This window comes from Ambystoma mexicanum, chromosome 4q, assembly GCF_040938575.1.
Source record: "Ambystoma mexicanum isolate Mex_15411 chromosome 4q, UKY_AmexF1_1, whole genome shotgun sequence".
Lineage (NCBI taxonomy): Eukaryota > Metazoa > Chordata > Amphibia > Caudata > Ambystomatidae > Ambystoma > Ambystoma mexicanum.
In genome coordinates this window covers 1,145,247,363-1,145,263,744 of record NC_090928.1, presented here as the reverse complement: position 1 = coordinate 1,145,263,744, position 16,382 = coordinate 1,145,247,363, and the positions used below count along the sequence as shown (strand labels likewise).

The 16,382-nt window shown below is 46.6% G+C and overlaps 1 protein-coding gene across 2 annotated transcripts in view; it reads left to right on the top strand.

The window, feature by feature from the left end:
• SLC4A1AP (solute carrier family 4 member 1 adaptor protein) overlaps positions 1–16,382 on the top strand; it is a 363,679-nt gene that overhangs the window by 176,810 nt on the left and 170,487 nt on the right. For both annotated transcript variants that reach the window (XM_069608736.1, XM_069608735.1), the window contains exons 8-9: positions 3,516–3,705; positions 13,678–13,771. In XM_069608736.1, coding sequence (XP_069464837.1) covers positions 3,516–3,705; positions 13,678–13,771 — 284 coding nt within the window. The remainder of the gene's footprint in view (positions 1–3,515; positions 3,706–13,677; positions 13,772–16,382) is intronic.

Genomic DNA, 16,382 nt, shown 5'->3' with positions numbered 1-16,382 from the left:
TTTAAATGCATTCTGGGATATCAATCTGTGGGGTAGAATTGTTCTGTATTGTGTGGATGAGTTGTGTATTGTCTGCACATTTATAGCAGGAGAGATTAGGAGATTAGCAGGAGGAGATTAGAGATTATAGCAGGAGAGATTAGAGATTAGGAGATTTTGATTGAAGAGTAGGGGAGATAATGAGGCACCAAAAGGAAATATTTTTGAACTCTGTGTGGAAAGGGATGCTATAGATGCAGTGGTATTGGTCAGTGAGAAAAGCCATTTGAGAGCTCTAATCCCAATAGGCGCTGTCAGTGGATGTTCATTTGAACCAGGTCAAAGGCTGCCGATAAATCCAGGAGTATAATGGCTCAGGCCTTGTTACAGTCTCTGCTAAATTACATCTCGTTCCAGATAGAGAGGAGAAGTGATTCTGTACTATGAGCAGGTCTGAAATCCACTTGTACAGGGTCCAAGATGTCTTGGCATTCAACTAATTTCATAAGCTGATTGTTAGCTGCTTTATTTGCCAGTTTAGCTAAGAAACAACAATTGGAAATGGCTCAGTAGTTGTTGGAATTTTAAGTAAAGGTTTACAGTAAGCTCATTTGAAATCTGGGGGACTAACCCTGTCGTAAAGGAGTGGTTAATGAGAGTTCTGGCAACTTCAGCCAATTCATGGGCAACGAAAAGTGCTTTGATCACAGCAGGTGGGCAAGTGGTCTGCTGGTGAGCCGGACATGGTGCTCTTAGTGATGAGACCTTAATTCTGGTATTCAGAGAGGTGCGAAGGAGAGGAACAAGTTGCTGAGGCTAGGATAGGGTGAGTAAAGGGGAAATTATGGGGATATGGTGGCACCATCGGAGGTGATTTTTGCTTCGAGTCTAGCATAAGGATTTCGTTGTAAAAGTGGTCTGAGGGAGAGTTGCAGAGTTCTTGTGATGGGGTTACAGCAGTTGACTGGGCAGTAGGACATCTGAATTCTGAGATCATTTTGAAAAGCTTCTGAGGGTTTGTGAAATTAAGAACCCTATGAGAGTAGTATTTTGATTTGGCTTTTCGTATCTCCAAAATGATAGCCAGTTAGTTGCTCAGTCTGTGATTGTTTCTCCAGGTCTGAAACAGTGAGTCGATTAACTTTTTTTTTTTTTTTTTTTTTTTAGGTGGTCAGAGAACCTTCTAAGCTTGTTCGTGGACTAGGTTTTTTGCCTTGTTTCATGGGTGCTGTGACGTCAAGTGCTTTCGTCAGCCAGTTTTTAAGTGCCTTTGCAGCTGTTAATGGGTTTCAGATAGCAGAAGTGGTGGGTTTGTTCTTCAACAGTAAAAGAACACACTGGTTTTCCAGTTTAGTTCCTTTTTATTTTCTGTATGGGGCATTTGCCCCTGGTAAAGAATGCCCAGGCTTTATTGGTAAAAGCTCAACGGAAAATAGTGCCGAGTGATCAACCCATGGCATCTATAAAGAAGGCAAGGCCTTAAGAGTTTAGAAGAGCAAAGATGGCATCCAATGTGTGGTCAGCTGTTACATTGTGGCTGTGCATATGGAGGTATAATCCTTCAAGGTTTGGGATTAGGGTTTTACAGAGCCTATTTGAGAGTAATTCTAGCCAGATATTGAAATCCCCTAGAATGCATAGATTGTGGTATCCAAACAGAGCTAGAAATTAAGTCAGCAAGTTTTAACTCCAAATTTGGCATTGTATCCTGAAAGTCTATATATGAGAAGAAAGGTGATGTAAAAGTAGTGAGAGATGATCCATTTAATGAGCAGAGATTCACATAGGGGTGCTTTGAGTTCTGGAAGATGAGTGATTTGTACAGTCCTTGCAGATGAGTGCAATTCCTCCCGCTCTTCCGTCTCTGTTCGGAAGTATTATTTTGTAGCCTGTGGCGATAGCTTCTTTTATAGTTGGGGAATGTTCTTCTTTGAGCCATGTTCCAGTGATAAATGGGAGAAATGGCTTACGATCTGTGATGAGATTATGTATCGTGAGTCTGTGTTTGCACAGGGATTGCACATTGTGGAGGATACAGGTGTGGGCCTCTGTATTATCAGAGGTAGGGGAGGATGAGGTGATGTCTTGGCAGGTTGTGTCGAATGAGGGCGTTCGAGCGTTGGGTGTGCGCTTGTAGGAAGTGGTAGAGGCTAATGCCAGTGGTGAGGATGGGCCATATGGTGTGCTAATTTCCTGGTTATCAGTAAATTTAGTGTATGCTGTGCAAGAGGGGTTATCTGCATGAAATAAGGCTGGGGTTTGGGTTTCCGCTGAGCTGTATGGTTGCTGGCTATGTAATGTCTAGGGGGAAGTGGTAGACGTGAATTGATTGGGGGGGAGTAGAGAGGAGTTATCTAGATCATGTAGAATGGCTAGAGTGGTGGTCTGTTGTCTCAGCCCATGAGAAAACATGTTTGGAGAGCATCCAAAGAGGACATGTCATCACAAGTGTTTCTGTTCGATGAGAAGGGAATGGTGTTATGGGAGAGAGAGGGGTGGGTTTACATCAACCTTGCAAGAGCTCTGCCATGTGTTTCTTAATGATTCTAAGTGCGCGAATAGGTTTATGAGAGGTTAGTTTATTTCTGTCGGGCCGATGCAGTGGTGTGAGATGGGGAGTTGTGTGTGGGTGTATTTTGGTGGTTGTTCAGGTAAACTCTTTGGATGGAAGAATGTGATTTGGGACCTTTGATTTTTAGGTACGGAAAGCGAATGGTTGAAGGGAGGGTATCCAGTGATATTACCGAAAATAAAATACTGAATCAAATTCTACCGAAAATATACCAAAAAATAAATGGATATGGGGTGGGGGCAAGGGGTTAAAAGTGGTGGAGGGGTTAAAAATGTAGGGAAAAGGGGGTAGGGGTTTTATGGGCAGTAAAACTTGATTCCGTAAAAGTGTATTCGATAACATCACATCGAACCGGAAGGGAGGGATCTTTCTTGTAATGGCCTGTGAATGACTGGTCAAACTTCCTGAGCAGGAGGATGCTATATTTGGGGAGGAGAATAGAAGGGTGACACGCCAGGTTATTCTAAGCGGGCGATGTAAGGAGTTCATCTCTTCTTGTTGGCTCCAGGTAGTTTAAGATATACTGAGAGTAGGGTAGTGATGTAATAGTATGCAGGCGTGGAGGGCGTATGAGTGAAGCATTTGACGGGGGGGGCGAATTAGTTGTGTCTGAATAATATCACCAAAAAGACTACTGTACTCAGTCTATAGTCTCCTTTCCTCCTTGTGAATATCCCACAACCCTGCTAAAACAGATATCCGTTTGTTCCTGCCTGGGCGGATGGAAAAGGCCTGACAGGCGAAGGCTGGATCTGCAGGGGCAGAGCAAGGCCCGTTCATTGACAAATCATTGGCCAAGCTTTTCTTTTTAAATTGGCTTTGAAAAAAATCTGTTCCCATCTCACACTGGGGTCGACATCCCATAAGTATAGATGAAAGGTGACCAAAGGACTCGGAATACAGTTGTTACTATGGTGAATGCTAAACCAGCACTATCATGTGACTAGTGATGTTTCATCTGCAGGTCAGTCCGAGGCTACCGCCCAGGATTCACTGGATGCGTTCATGAAGGAAATAAGGTCAGGTGATGCTCTCGACACTGTGACACGGAAGAAGCTGAACCTGCAGTCCTTGCAGCTGAAGAAAGAGCAGCGTAGACTGGAGGTGCTGATCAAGATAGTGAAGCCAACAGCGCTGCCAGAGCTGAAACCGCAGTAAGTAGGAGCAGGGACGATTCAGGTAGTCTTTGCTCAATCAGGTATTTGTCTGTCTTACGCAGTATCAGGAAAAAGCTGTATACGATATTCATTAAAAACTGTTTTCATTAACTTTGTGCCCTCTTTTCCTTTTGATCTTATTCAGTTTAGTTCTTGCTGATATTGCTTCTGAAACTTGAATGTTACAATGTAAACTCAACAATGTAGTAATTCTTTATTGGCCTTGGAGAGACAGTCTAAGCTTAGCCCAGAGTTAGGGTCTTTACCCTTTGAAGATAATACCATAAATCATTGTTGGCAAATTATCATATGCATTACCTTGACCTCCAAATTGAATGATATTAAATGCTCATGACATGTTTCATGCAGCTCTTGCATTTATTTTGTTTTATTTTATAGTGATTTTTTTTAGTTTTGTTGTTCGGTTTTAGAGTTTCATTATGGTAGTGTATTTGGAAATGTGCTGTAATATTAGTTTTAGGTTTGATTCTTTGTCCAGAAGGGAATGTTTAATGGTAGTGATATACAATGAAATTCTACAATTCTATTAGGAGTCTGTGGTTTTATTGTTTTAATTTTTAAAAACATTTTTTGTGATTTAGTGTAATAAAAAAAACGTTTTACACATTTCCAATTTACATCACTTCACAATCATTATTCATCTAATGTCTTGTCAGTTCCTTGTTAAAAACGATCTCCTTTCAAGCTGATTACAGGCCATTCTACTCAGTCAACCTTTTATTTCCTTTAGTTCCTTAGAGTATTATTCCTCTTGAGTATTCTTTATCATTGTTATTTTTCTAGCTGGCTTATTCCTGCACATACAAATCGTGCATTTCTTCCCTGTTTGAATTCGGTCCACCAATCATTGTTCATCTTGGTTTGAAATTGTTCTAGATATCTGTTTAGAAATCGTGCCCTTTCTGCTGTTACTGCTATACATTCAAATCACAGATGCCTTAAAGTTTCCAGAGTTCCCTGTTTTTGGCAGAATCTACATTGCCTGTTGTTCACTCCTCGTTGACATCTTGTATGCTTAGACTCACTGTTTGGAAATGCATTTAGCCTTTTCTGCATCACTCTCTCCCGATGGTATTTGCTGGGAAATGTCATTAAATATTGCAGCATACTGTCCCTTTTCTGATGCTCATTCCCCGCTTTCTTGCTATTTATAAGCAAGCTTTGCTGCTAAAGTGCTTATTCAATCATCTCTTTTTAGTTTTTCCTTTACCATCTCTGGGTTCATGAGTACTTCTTCCATTGATGATTCCAGCTGCTCTAGATGTAGACTCCATTTTCCTTCCTGCTGTTTAATAATACAGCACTGTTTCCTTTCCACTTGGCTGCTTTTCATCTTGTAGCCTGTCACCGGTTCAGATAGTGAGGTTTTCTTCAATAAGGTGAGTGATTTCCATCTTATTACTGAGTGTTGAGATTGTAAGCCTAACTTGGCTCTAACAGCAGCTATTGGGAGGCATCTTGGTAGTTTCAGAATAGGTTTCCAAAATAAGCTCTCTATTCTTGTCCAGATTTTCCATGACAGATTCAGGCCTGCTTCCCCTCCATACGTGATGATGGGCGTCACTTTCTGAATATAGAAGGACCGCATTGGGACTACTGAGAATTTCCCGAATTTTCCATTCATTATAGCTCCCGATTTTACAGCTAAAGGACTTTGCATTTGCCTTATGATGTTCGCCTATTGTTATGATTTTGGATTTGATGGTGTTTATTATGAGATCATTGAGTTGCATGTAGTCCTGAAGTTTATCCAATAGGTGTGGTAGCCCAATTTGTGTCTGATTTACTAGGACTAAATCGTCCGCATAGCATATAGCTGAGATCTCGCAGTTTTTTCGGGGGTTGGTGATTTGTTTGTCTCTGGGCCTCTGGAAGGTCGCCGATATACATTTGAAGAGGGTGGCCACAAGTGGGCAGCGTTGCTTTACACCTCTTTTAGTGGTAATAGCAGCAGAGAGCCTTCCTTCTTTATTTATTCTTACTCTCGTTGTGTTTTCATGAAGGGCTTTAATTGGTTGCAGGATCTCATCGGGGCACTTCCAGCTCTGAAGTTTCATCCATAGTTTGTCGGTTCACCCCATCAAATGCTTGCCTTAGATCTATGAAGGTTAGATATAGTTTGCTTTTTGCTTGGATGGAATTTAGCTTTAGTAGAGATAAGATGAATAGATTTAGCTCTGTCCCATTGCCCTTCGTAAATCTGGTTTGCCGGGGGTCTATAAATCTGTTTTTCTTCTGCCCACTTCGTCAAGCTAATCTGCAAATTCGAACCAAACATCTTTCCAATGACGTCAAGCAACGCTATCGGCCGATAGTTGGTCATCTCGTTTGCCTTTTTGAAAATTGGATCTGTGATGCTTGAGGTCCAGGATGCTGGTATTAATCTTCTGTTTTCTGTGTTCTTAAATATTAATGTGATTGGAGAAGCCCACTCCACTTTTCCAGGTCTTTTTTTAGTTCTAGGTTTGTTAGCCCGTTAGCTCCTGCAGCAGAGGAATTTTTCAGTCTTTTTATCAATCTTTCAATTCGCCCCTCCTCCATTTTTCCATTTATGTTGGGCTTTGGATCTGGGTCTACCTTATCTGTACTGCCAAACACTTTAGAATAATGTTTTTTCTGATGTTTGTTAATCTGCTTAGAATCACATGCTGTGCATAGGTCCGACATCCAGTGGTCACTGCGGAGTATTGCATTTTGTTTTTCGTAGTCGAAAAGGGGACGTCGACAAGGCGTGTCTGTAACACTATCCCTATAGTGACGTGCGTTGTACCCACAATCCCTCACGCGTCGAGGTCCCTCAGATTGTTTTTTTCCGCCCAGTTTCTGGTCGCCTTTCGCGGAGCTCCTAGAGAGACATTGCTATACTTACCACGGACCTCGGTCCTTTTGTCATAACTTAATATACTGGTAACGATCCCTCCCCCTCGACGTTAGCTGTGAAGCTGTTTCTCCGCCGAACTATTTTCGACGGAGAGGAAGAGCGGAGGAGATCCTTCGGCGCTGCCGAACACGTGGCCTGGCCTCGACGGCCAACTTACAGTAGGGAGAGTGGGGGTTAGAACTTTGTCTCTTCTCTTTGAGAATGTCTTTCTTTCTCCCTTTTCTTTCCCTTGGGGTTGTTATCGCCAGCTATTATTGCCTCAGCTATGGAGAGGACACCATTTAAGTTTTGCCCACGCTGCAGGGGCAAATATACTTGGAAAGATAAGCACAAGCTCTGTAATCGTTGCTTACCCCTCGATCACATAGAGAACAGCTGCGCAGCCTGCAAGCTCTTAAAACCCAGGACTCTTAAAGAACGTAGGGTTAAGAGGTGGGCAGACTACGCGATGTCGAAGTCAGTTTCCTCACCCGCTGCCGCTGTTACTGAAAGTGACGAGGAGTGCGATAACTCGACGTCCGTTACGGAAGTCATGAACCCCCAGAAGGAGCGCTCACGCTCGTCGTCGTCGTCCGTCCCCGGCCCCGACGGGCTCGGCTCACGCCCTGCTTATGGGGATGAACACCCCGGCGACAAGGACGCACACAAACCCCATAAGGCTAAACACACTACCCACGGCTCTTCTTCGTCGAGAACGAAGGATCCATCAGCGCCGAAGGGGACGCAGGGCACTCCGGCGTCTACCGCAGACCGTAAAGGTCACAAGCCCCACCCGCAAACGCAGCCGCGACCAGCGATTGGGCTTCCATCTAACACGGGCGCTACCCCAAAAACATCCGACGCAACGCTCCATAGAGCGACCGTCGAGGTACAACGCGCAACGCACACAACGTCGACACCAAAGCCCTCGACGGACAAAATCGTGGCCGAGAGCCTAGCGAGAATTGTCGCCGAAGACGAACGTACGCGGACGACGAAACAAACGTCGAATACCGCGTCGAAAAAACACAAAAGTAGCCAGGAACTGCCCCTTTCTCCTAAGGACGCTTCCGAACTACCTGAAGGCTTTTCAGAAGGAGACGGGAACCTCTCGTCGACGCTGTGGGAGCGTTCGAAACGATTCGAAGGCGAAAACACTAATTTTCCCCCTCTAGACTATTCAGGGGTACCCCATGAGACCCTTGAAAGACTCCATTCTTGCATGGAGAAAATGGAAAGGTTTCTAGGAAACCAAGACCCACCCACTCACAAAAGACAAAGAGAATGGCCACAGGATGACCCTAGAGTCAAGATTCCTAGGCTGGTTGACCTCACTGAGGAGGAGCAATACCTCCAAGAAGATGAGGAGTGTTTGGGTGGAGAAGAAGAGGTAGAACTTGAGGAAGAGGGCTTCGAAGAAGATCCTTACACCACTCCTACAGGGTTTGAAGAGGATACAGCTACCTCGCAGCCCTGGCATTCACCGTCAGTGCAGCCTTGGCAATCCCCATCAGTACATTCAGACCCTGATGCCTTTCTCCCTTCTCCTCTCAAGGATTCACATGGGAACTCCTCTCCCATAGATGACCAACCTTCCCTCAATGCACTATTGCGCAAGGCAGCAGCGCATTTTGAGATTGATACAGGGGAAACTCTTCCAGACATCGACTTTGTAGAAAAAGTCATCAAAGAAAAAGCCCCTGTTAGCCAATCTATTCCTCTCCTGGCTTCTATTAAAAGAAGAATTTCTCCTTCCCTTACTAACCCAGCTCTAGTAAGAGGGGTCAACCCTAGAATAGAAAAGCTCTTCAGCCCTTCATCCTCTGACCCTTTATACATCAGAGGACACTCTATTCCGGACTCCCTTGTGGTTACCAACACAAGAAAAAGAGCAGGGGTGCCACTATCCACTAGTGAAGCACCTCCAGACAAAGAAGGCAAAAAACTCTACGCACTGGGGAAGAGAATCACGACCTCCGCCGCCTTCTCCACTAGAATTGCTAATAACAACTCACTTTTAGCTAGCTACGCAGATGCACAGTGGAACAAGCTGCGCAGCGAAGCAGAGGAAGCACCTGAACCTCTGCGTTCTCGCCTGCTAGCTATAATATCAGAGGGCACACTGGTAAACCAGGGCATCGTTAAAAACTCCCTAGATGCCGCTGAGACGGCTGGCCGCTCCCTAGTGCAGGGAATACTTCTCAAGCGCCACGTTTGGCTACGCAATTCAGGTTTTAAGCCCGAAACCCAAGCCTCCCTCATAAATAAACCCATTGAACAGACGCATCTGTTTGGGAAAGCAGTAGATGAGGCCCTAGAACATGCTAAAAAAGAGTTTGATACCATCAAAACTCTTGATCAAATTTCTAGGCCCCCTAACAGGCGAGGCTATGGTAATAAACGCTCCTTTCGTGGCCAAAGACAGCAGCAGAACCAACAACAACAATATTACTCTGGCTCCAACTGGCCCACCAACCAGGGTAACACCCAGTTCAGTCAAAGAGGCCAACGCCGTGGCAAAGGAAGAGGTCGTGGCTCCAGCCCCAGAGGTTCCACGCCCAATACCAGCAAATGACCCGAAAATTCGGGTCCCCTCCCATGCATCACCGGTCGGGGGCCGGCTAACATCGTTCCTTTCAGCATGGGAGGGAATCACGTCAGACCGTTGGGTATTATCCACCATAGCCCACGGATACTGCATCGAGTTCAACGGTTCCCCGAAGTACAAACCCCCACGGAACCGGCGCATGACACCGCAACACCTCTCCATTCTTCTTCAAGAAGTGGAAGAACTACTAAAGAAAGAAGCTATAGAGCCCGTCCCCCTATCACAGGTAACAGAAGGTATTTATTCAGTGTACTTCCTTGTACCCAAAAAGGACTTAACCATGCGCCCTGTATTAGATCTGCGCCCAGCGAACATATTTGTCAAACCCCAAAAGTTTCGTATGGTGACCTTACAGGAGGTAATCCCACTGTTATCACAAGGGGATTACATGACAACACTGGACATGAAAGATGCATACTTTCATATTTTAATGTTGACATCGCACAGAAAATACCTCAGGTTCAAAATAGAGGACAAACACTACCAGTTCAGAGTACTACCCTTCGGGATAGCATCTGCACCAAGGGTATTCACGAAAGTACTGGCAGTGGCAGCGGCCCACCTGCGCAGATTATCCATCCCGGTATACCCTTACCTCGACGACTGGCTCATAACAGGGGATTCTTACGAAACATGCTTCTCCAATACCCAAAAGACCGTAGACCTTTTGTCCCAACTGGGCTTCTCCATCAACGAAAAGAAGTCCAGCTTAGACCCCAGCCAAACAAAACAATTCCTAGGGGCTCTAATTCAAACAAGGGACGGCCTCGTATTCCCCTCCAACGAGAGGGTCCAAAACATGCTGTTTCAAATTCCCCATTATGTAGCAGGCCGAGAGGTGACGGTACGCAAAGCAATGCGCTTGCTAGGGATGATGGCGTCATGTATTTATTTGGTACCTCACGCGCGCCTGCGCATGCGCCCAATGCAAGAGTGGCTCTACAGCCAGTGGTGTCAGGCCAGCGGACAATGGGACGATCTAGTGGTGGTCTCGCAGGCCTTGGTTCTCTCGCTACGGTGGTGGACAAAAGAAAACCTGTTATTAGGGAAAACTTTTGCCACACCCGCAGTGGAAGCCACTCTAACCACAGACGCATCCCTTACAGGATGGGGGGCTCACCTATCCCATCAAACGGCACACGGAGTGTGGACTCCGAGTCTAGCATCCAAGCATATAAACCTGCTGGAACTACTAGCGGTGTTCAAAGCACTGAAAGCCTTTCAGGAACACTTACAAGGAAAGACAGTGATGGTCCTCACAGACAGCACCACAGCCATGTACTACCTCAACAAGCAAGGGGGCACTCACTCTCCAGGACTGTCCAAGCTGTCCCAGAATATATGGAAGTGGGCTCTCAAACACAACATGTTCCTACTAGCACAACATGTACCAGGGGAACTCAATCTGCTAGCAGACAAACTCAGCAGAGACTTCCCCCTGCCCGAAGAGTACGAATGGCAATTGCACGAAGACATCGTCTTAGACATCTTCACGCAATGGGGATTCCCGGAAATAGACCTGTTCGCAACCCTGGAGAACTCACAATGCCAAAGTTACGCCTCCAGGTACCCCCAGAACCAGTCCAAGGGGAACGGTCTGTTGATTCAATGGTCAGGGAAATTTGTTTACGCCTTTCCCCCGACTCCCCTTCTCAACAAAGTGGTGCACAAGATGCACCAGGAGCAGGTTACTATGATACTAGTGGCCCCAATGTGGGCACGGCAACCTTGGTTCGCTCACTTGATGGAGATGTCCCTATCTCCCCCAGTGAAACTTCCCTGCCCGTACAACATGCTGTCACAAGACAAGGGCAGGACACTGCATCCATGCCCTCAGACCATGAACTTAGCAGCCTGGCTCCTGAAATCATAGAATTTGGACATTTACAACTCCCACAGAGATGTATGGACATCCTCAGGGAAGCCAGAAAACCTAATACTCGACACTGCTATTCTAGCAAATGTAAAAGATTCGTTATCTGGTGTAGAGGTACTAGCATCAACCCAGTTGACTGCTCTCCTACTGACATTATTCTATACTTGACCCATTTACTGGATTCAGGTTTAGTATTCAATTCCATTAAAGTCCACCTAGCGGCACTTTCTGCATACACCACTTCCCAACTTAAAGTGTCGTGGTGGAAGATACCAGTTATCAAAGCCTACATGGAGGGGGTAAAAAGGATACACCCTCCGATAGCTAACCCAGCTCCCGGATGGGACTTAAATGTGGTACTTTCCAGACTCATGGGCCCTCCCTTCGAACCCATGCACAAGGCAACTCTTAAAGATATCACCCTTAAGACTGCTTTCCTAATAGCTATCACCTCCATTAGGAGAGTAAGTGAACTACAGGCTCTTTCTGTACTAGACCCCTTTGTAACAGTTCACAAAAATAAAGTGGTTCTACGCACACACCCAAGGTTTGCACCTAAATTCATCTCGAAATTTCATGTAAACCAAACTATAGAACTACCAACGTTCTTTCAAAACCCTTCCAACTCGGGAGAAAAAAGTCTGCATACACTAGATGTACGCAGAGCTGTCATGTTCTACATGGAAAGAACCAGACCACTGAGAAAGACTAATCAGTTCTTTGTCTCGGTGGCAGCAGGAAGAGAAGGAGATGCGGTCTCAAAATCCACTATATCTAGATGGATTGTTCAATGCATCACTCTCTGTTACACTCTTGCTAAGAGAGAACTACCCTTCAAGCCAAGAGCACATTCCACTCGAGGCACTGGGGCTTCCATAGCATTCATTGCAAATGTTCCCCTTGAGTCCATCTGCAAAGCGGCTACCTGGAGTTCTGTGCACACCTTTACAAAACACTACTGTCTAGATGCACACTCTAGATCTGACTCCCAGGTGGGACAGGCAGTATTAAGACATCTTTTCTCTACTGTTCCTTCTCATAACCCACCGCCAACTCCGGGTACTGCTCGCTAGTCTATGCACAGCATGTGATTCTAAGCAGATTAACAAACATCAGAAGACAATGCATTACTTACCGTAAAAGCATTTCTGATGGTTGTATCTGCTTAGATTCACATGCGCCCACCCTTCCTCCCCGCTCGGATGGAAGGAACATAGACTTCCTTTATATCTCTCTTTTCTGTACTCACTCACGTCTATAAGGCTCCCTCAGGGCAGAAAAATACAAACAGAGGGACCTCGACGCGTGAGGGATTGTGGGTACAACGCACGTCACTATAGGGATAGTGTTACAGACACGCCTTGTCGACGTCCCCTTTTCGACTACGAAAAACAAAATGCAATACTCCGCAGTGACCACTGGATGTCGGACCTATGCACAGCATGTGAATCTAAGCAGATACAACCATCAGAAATGCTTTTACGGTAAGTAATGCATTGTCATCCATTTTATTTCGGACACTCCACTTATTAGGCGACACTGTTGATTTAAGGTTATACTGTTTATTATTGTCCACATGTCTCTTGTTGTCGCGTGTCATTTCTTTCCCCTTGTTCTTGTTCTCGCTGTTGCCTGCACCCAGTCAGACAGTTTTTTGTTTCTTCAATTTGATTAGTCATATTTGATCTTCGATTTTCCCATTTGTTTTTCTTATTTATGTTTTTTCCTGTCTTAGTTGCTTCCTTTTTTTGACCACCAGCTCGCTATATTGGTTTTGGCTCTATTATTTTAATGCGATTAACTCTGGGCAGAGGGGGTCCTGATGCTGGTCTGGGTTCATTAAAAGCTGCTGAGCTGCCTTTTCATAGCATTGGTATTAAAGTCAGGCTGTGGAATTCCCAGTTTTAGGTATGTATTTACAATACATTTGTATGCCCTCATAGAATCTACTCTACTACTTTTGGGAAAGGCTATTTCCAATGTTTAGTAACCATAGGAAATTTCGGAGATGTTCAAATGGACCATAGCAGCTAGAGTAACCTCTTTTCCTGTTGATGGACAAAAACATGAATTGTGTGCTCAGAAATGTCAGCTCCATAGTGCTTGCGTAACAGACCTGGGATGTTGGTCCTTTAGAAGATAGAGCTTTATTGCCACAACCTTCACAACTTTGTGTTGACCCCCAAACCAGACCATTGTAGGTTTAGGGAACAGCTTTTTGTTAATCTCCTGCATGGAGTAGGCCCTACCACCGACCTCTACCTACTATGATGGAAATAAGAAGTCAACTGCGAAACTGTAGCGAGTAGTTATGTCTGCAGCCATTTGAAAGTGACTGATGCATGGGTATGGAGGTGTGCAGAAAAATTGTGGGGATGCAGGAACCACACTGAAAGGTAACGTATGCAAAACATCACTAACTAAACTTGTATGAGAAACCTCTGTCCAGCTTGCAGATTTCCAAAACCTTAGCAATGTAAAGGATACTGGCAGAAATGTTGTCCCTCGATCATATATTGGTCATTATTGTGCAGCTCCAGTCCTTGTGCTTCTTGCCCTCAAGTAAAGCAGTTTAATTATGTTTTTCTCACTACTTTCTTTCAGAGATAACACTGGAAAACCTAAAAAATTATCGCTGCCCCTGTTTGGTGCAATGAAAGGGGGGAAGAAGTTCAAACTGAAAACAGGAGCTATAGGGGTAACTGTTTTTTATATCTATTGGTTGGTGTGTGAGCACAATTGGAAAAAAAATGTGTACAGTGGTTGGAATCTTAGGATTATTTCTGAAAAATGTACTTCTCCAGCACGGGGTCTGGCATGGATTCACATGCTCATGAATAGTCCCAGTCGTCAGGCCAGGATTCCTCAGTAAAAGAAAACAGTTTCATTTTCCCTTACAAACTGTCTTTCTCCTTTAAACCAGACACTGAGCTCTGGGTCATACTGCCCCCAGCCAATGACTGCCCTCTCCCTAAGCCCCTCCTCTGGCAGCCGTCTTCAGTTTTTTACCACACGTTCAAGTGTTGGGAGTCCTCGTGTTTTGCTCCATGAGCTTTTCTATGTTTTCATGCTTTTTTTTATAAAAAGCTCTATTTTTGGTCAATTGAGCCTGTGTGCTCTTTCGCTCCTTTGACCAGCAAGCAGGGATCCGTTTATCAGTGTCTTTCAACGCCCCTCAAGGGCAAGAATCGTCAGTTTCATCAAAGATTCCAGAAGGCCTTTGGGCCTACACCGCATGCCGGACCATGCCGGAGGATATGGAGGGAGGCTCTCGCTCATTAAGCTCTGCTCCAGCTTTGGATTGAGAAACGTGTTTGTAGAGGACAAACCCCTCCAGTGCCTCTGTCTCCATAGATACCACAGGGAAGCGGATTGTGAAATCTACCTTGGTTTTTCCAAGCGAACCGTCAAGGATCACCACAGTAGGTTGGCAGTGTGGCTCTACGCCAAGGCCTCTACCCCATGCGCCAGGACTCTCTGGACCGAGGAGCCTGCTTTTAAGTCCTTTGAGGGCACTCCATCCGTGGGGGGCCCAAGAAAAGGCCAAGCACAGCGAGTCCGTTTCCGTCGGGGGCCCCCGTGCAAGCGGGTCCCGCGATGGGCAGGGCGCGCTCATCTGGTCAGTCTACCTCCATCAAAAGTCATCGCTCCAGCTCCTCCTCGAAGAGGAAGTCGGCTAACCCAGGGAAGCTGCGGGAGAAGCCGGAGGAGACCAAGGCGCAGGCAAAGGTGTCCGACCTGCCCCTGAAGGCCCAGGCGAAGTCATTCTTACTATCAAGCTGATGGCAGCCACCCTCGAAGGTAAAGGGGGCTGACCTGGTCCAGGGTGCCCCGGTGGAGCCTAGAGTATCCCTTCCCCCAAGGTGGGAGGCCACAGCTAAGCCTGTCGAAGACGCTGGAGAAGAGGATGCCATCCCTAAACTGGAGACCGACCCCTCAGGATGTAAAACAAGGGGGCGGGGAGAGGAGGCATCAACAGTGTTTCAGCGCACAGATATTTCTTCCTCGGATGAGGAGGACCCGGTGTCTGTTCACACAGTTCCGGACAACGTCGGAAACTACGACGGCGGAAACGCTGAGGGAGGAGGACGATGACAGCCAGAAATGCAGCAGACGACGAGGGTGCTGGGCCCAGCAAACCTACTCCGCTGACACCTCCAGGGGAGTTATCGCTGGACATCCTCTCGACCCTCCACACCTTGGTGTCGGAAATCCAGAAGAGGATGCCAACAACGCCTCTGGCCCCAGCGACGCCAGGCCAGCCCATCTGACAAAGAAGAGGAGACGGCACCCTACACCGCTGCATCAACCTCCGCACATGCCCCCCCCTAGGGATACGGGGGATGGACACAGCGACTACAGACACAGACGACAAAGGTGGCGTTTCTCCGCTGCTGAGGACATCTCCACCGGACCAAGTGGGGTTGTTCCATGCCATGGTAGCCAGAGCATCTGAGCTCTTCCAGCTGATACTAGAAGAGACCAAGAAGGAAGGTTTCCTTTACCAACGGCGTGAAGCCAAGAGGAAGACCATTCTGGCGGTGCCTCTCCAGGTCATTTGGGACGAGGGCCTGGCGTTGATGAGAAACCCGGATGCGGCCCCGGCAAAGAGGGATAGGCTGGTGAAAAAGTACCGGGTGCCGAAGTACGCACCCAAGGCCCTACGTTTGCAGCCTTCTCTGGACTCAGTGGTCTCAGCGGCAGCAAGAAAGAATTCATCTAACCCCTCGTCTTCAGCCTCCATCCCTCCGGACAGCGAAGGGAAGAAGTTGGATGCCATGGGTAGGAAAGTGATCTACTCAGCGGTGACAACAGTCAAGGCAGCTAACGCACTTGCAATCCTGGCCCGATATGACTGGGAGCTGTGGTATAAGATGGCCCCGCTGCTGGAGTTGCTGCCTGACAACAAGCGGGTCGAGGCGCTGGAGAGCCTCCAGGAGGGTGAGGTGACATCAGACCATGCCATCGCTGAGGCCCTGGACATCGCGGACACAGTTTTTCCGACAGATGGGGAACAGTCTCTGCCTCCGTCGTCGTGGCTGGTTGAAAGCCACCAACATCCGTCAGGAGGTCCAGGCGAGGGGGCTGGACATGCCTTTTGAGAGGGACAACCTCTTTGGGAAGGCAGTCGACAAATCGTTGCAGGCCATTAAGACCGACATGGAGACGGCCCGTGCCCTGGGCACGCTTCAGCAACATATTCCTTCCTTTCTTGCCTCAGGAGGGAAACCCGGCAGGTCTTTGAAGGGCTTCGGCAGGGGATCGTCTTCGTACTGGCAGCCCTTTCGATCCACGACCCAGGAGGCCTA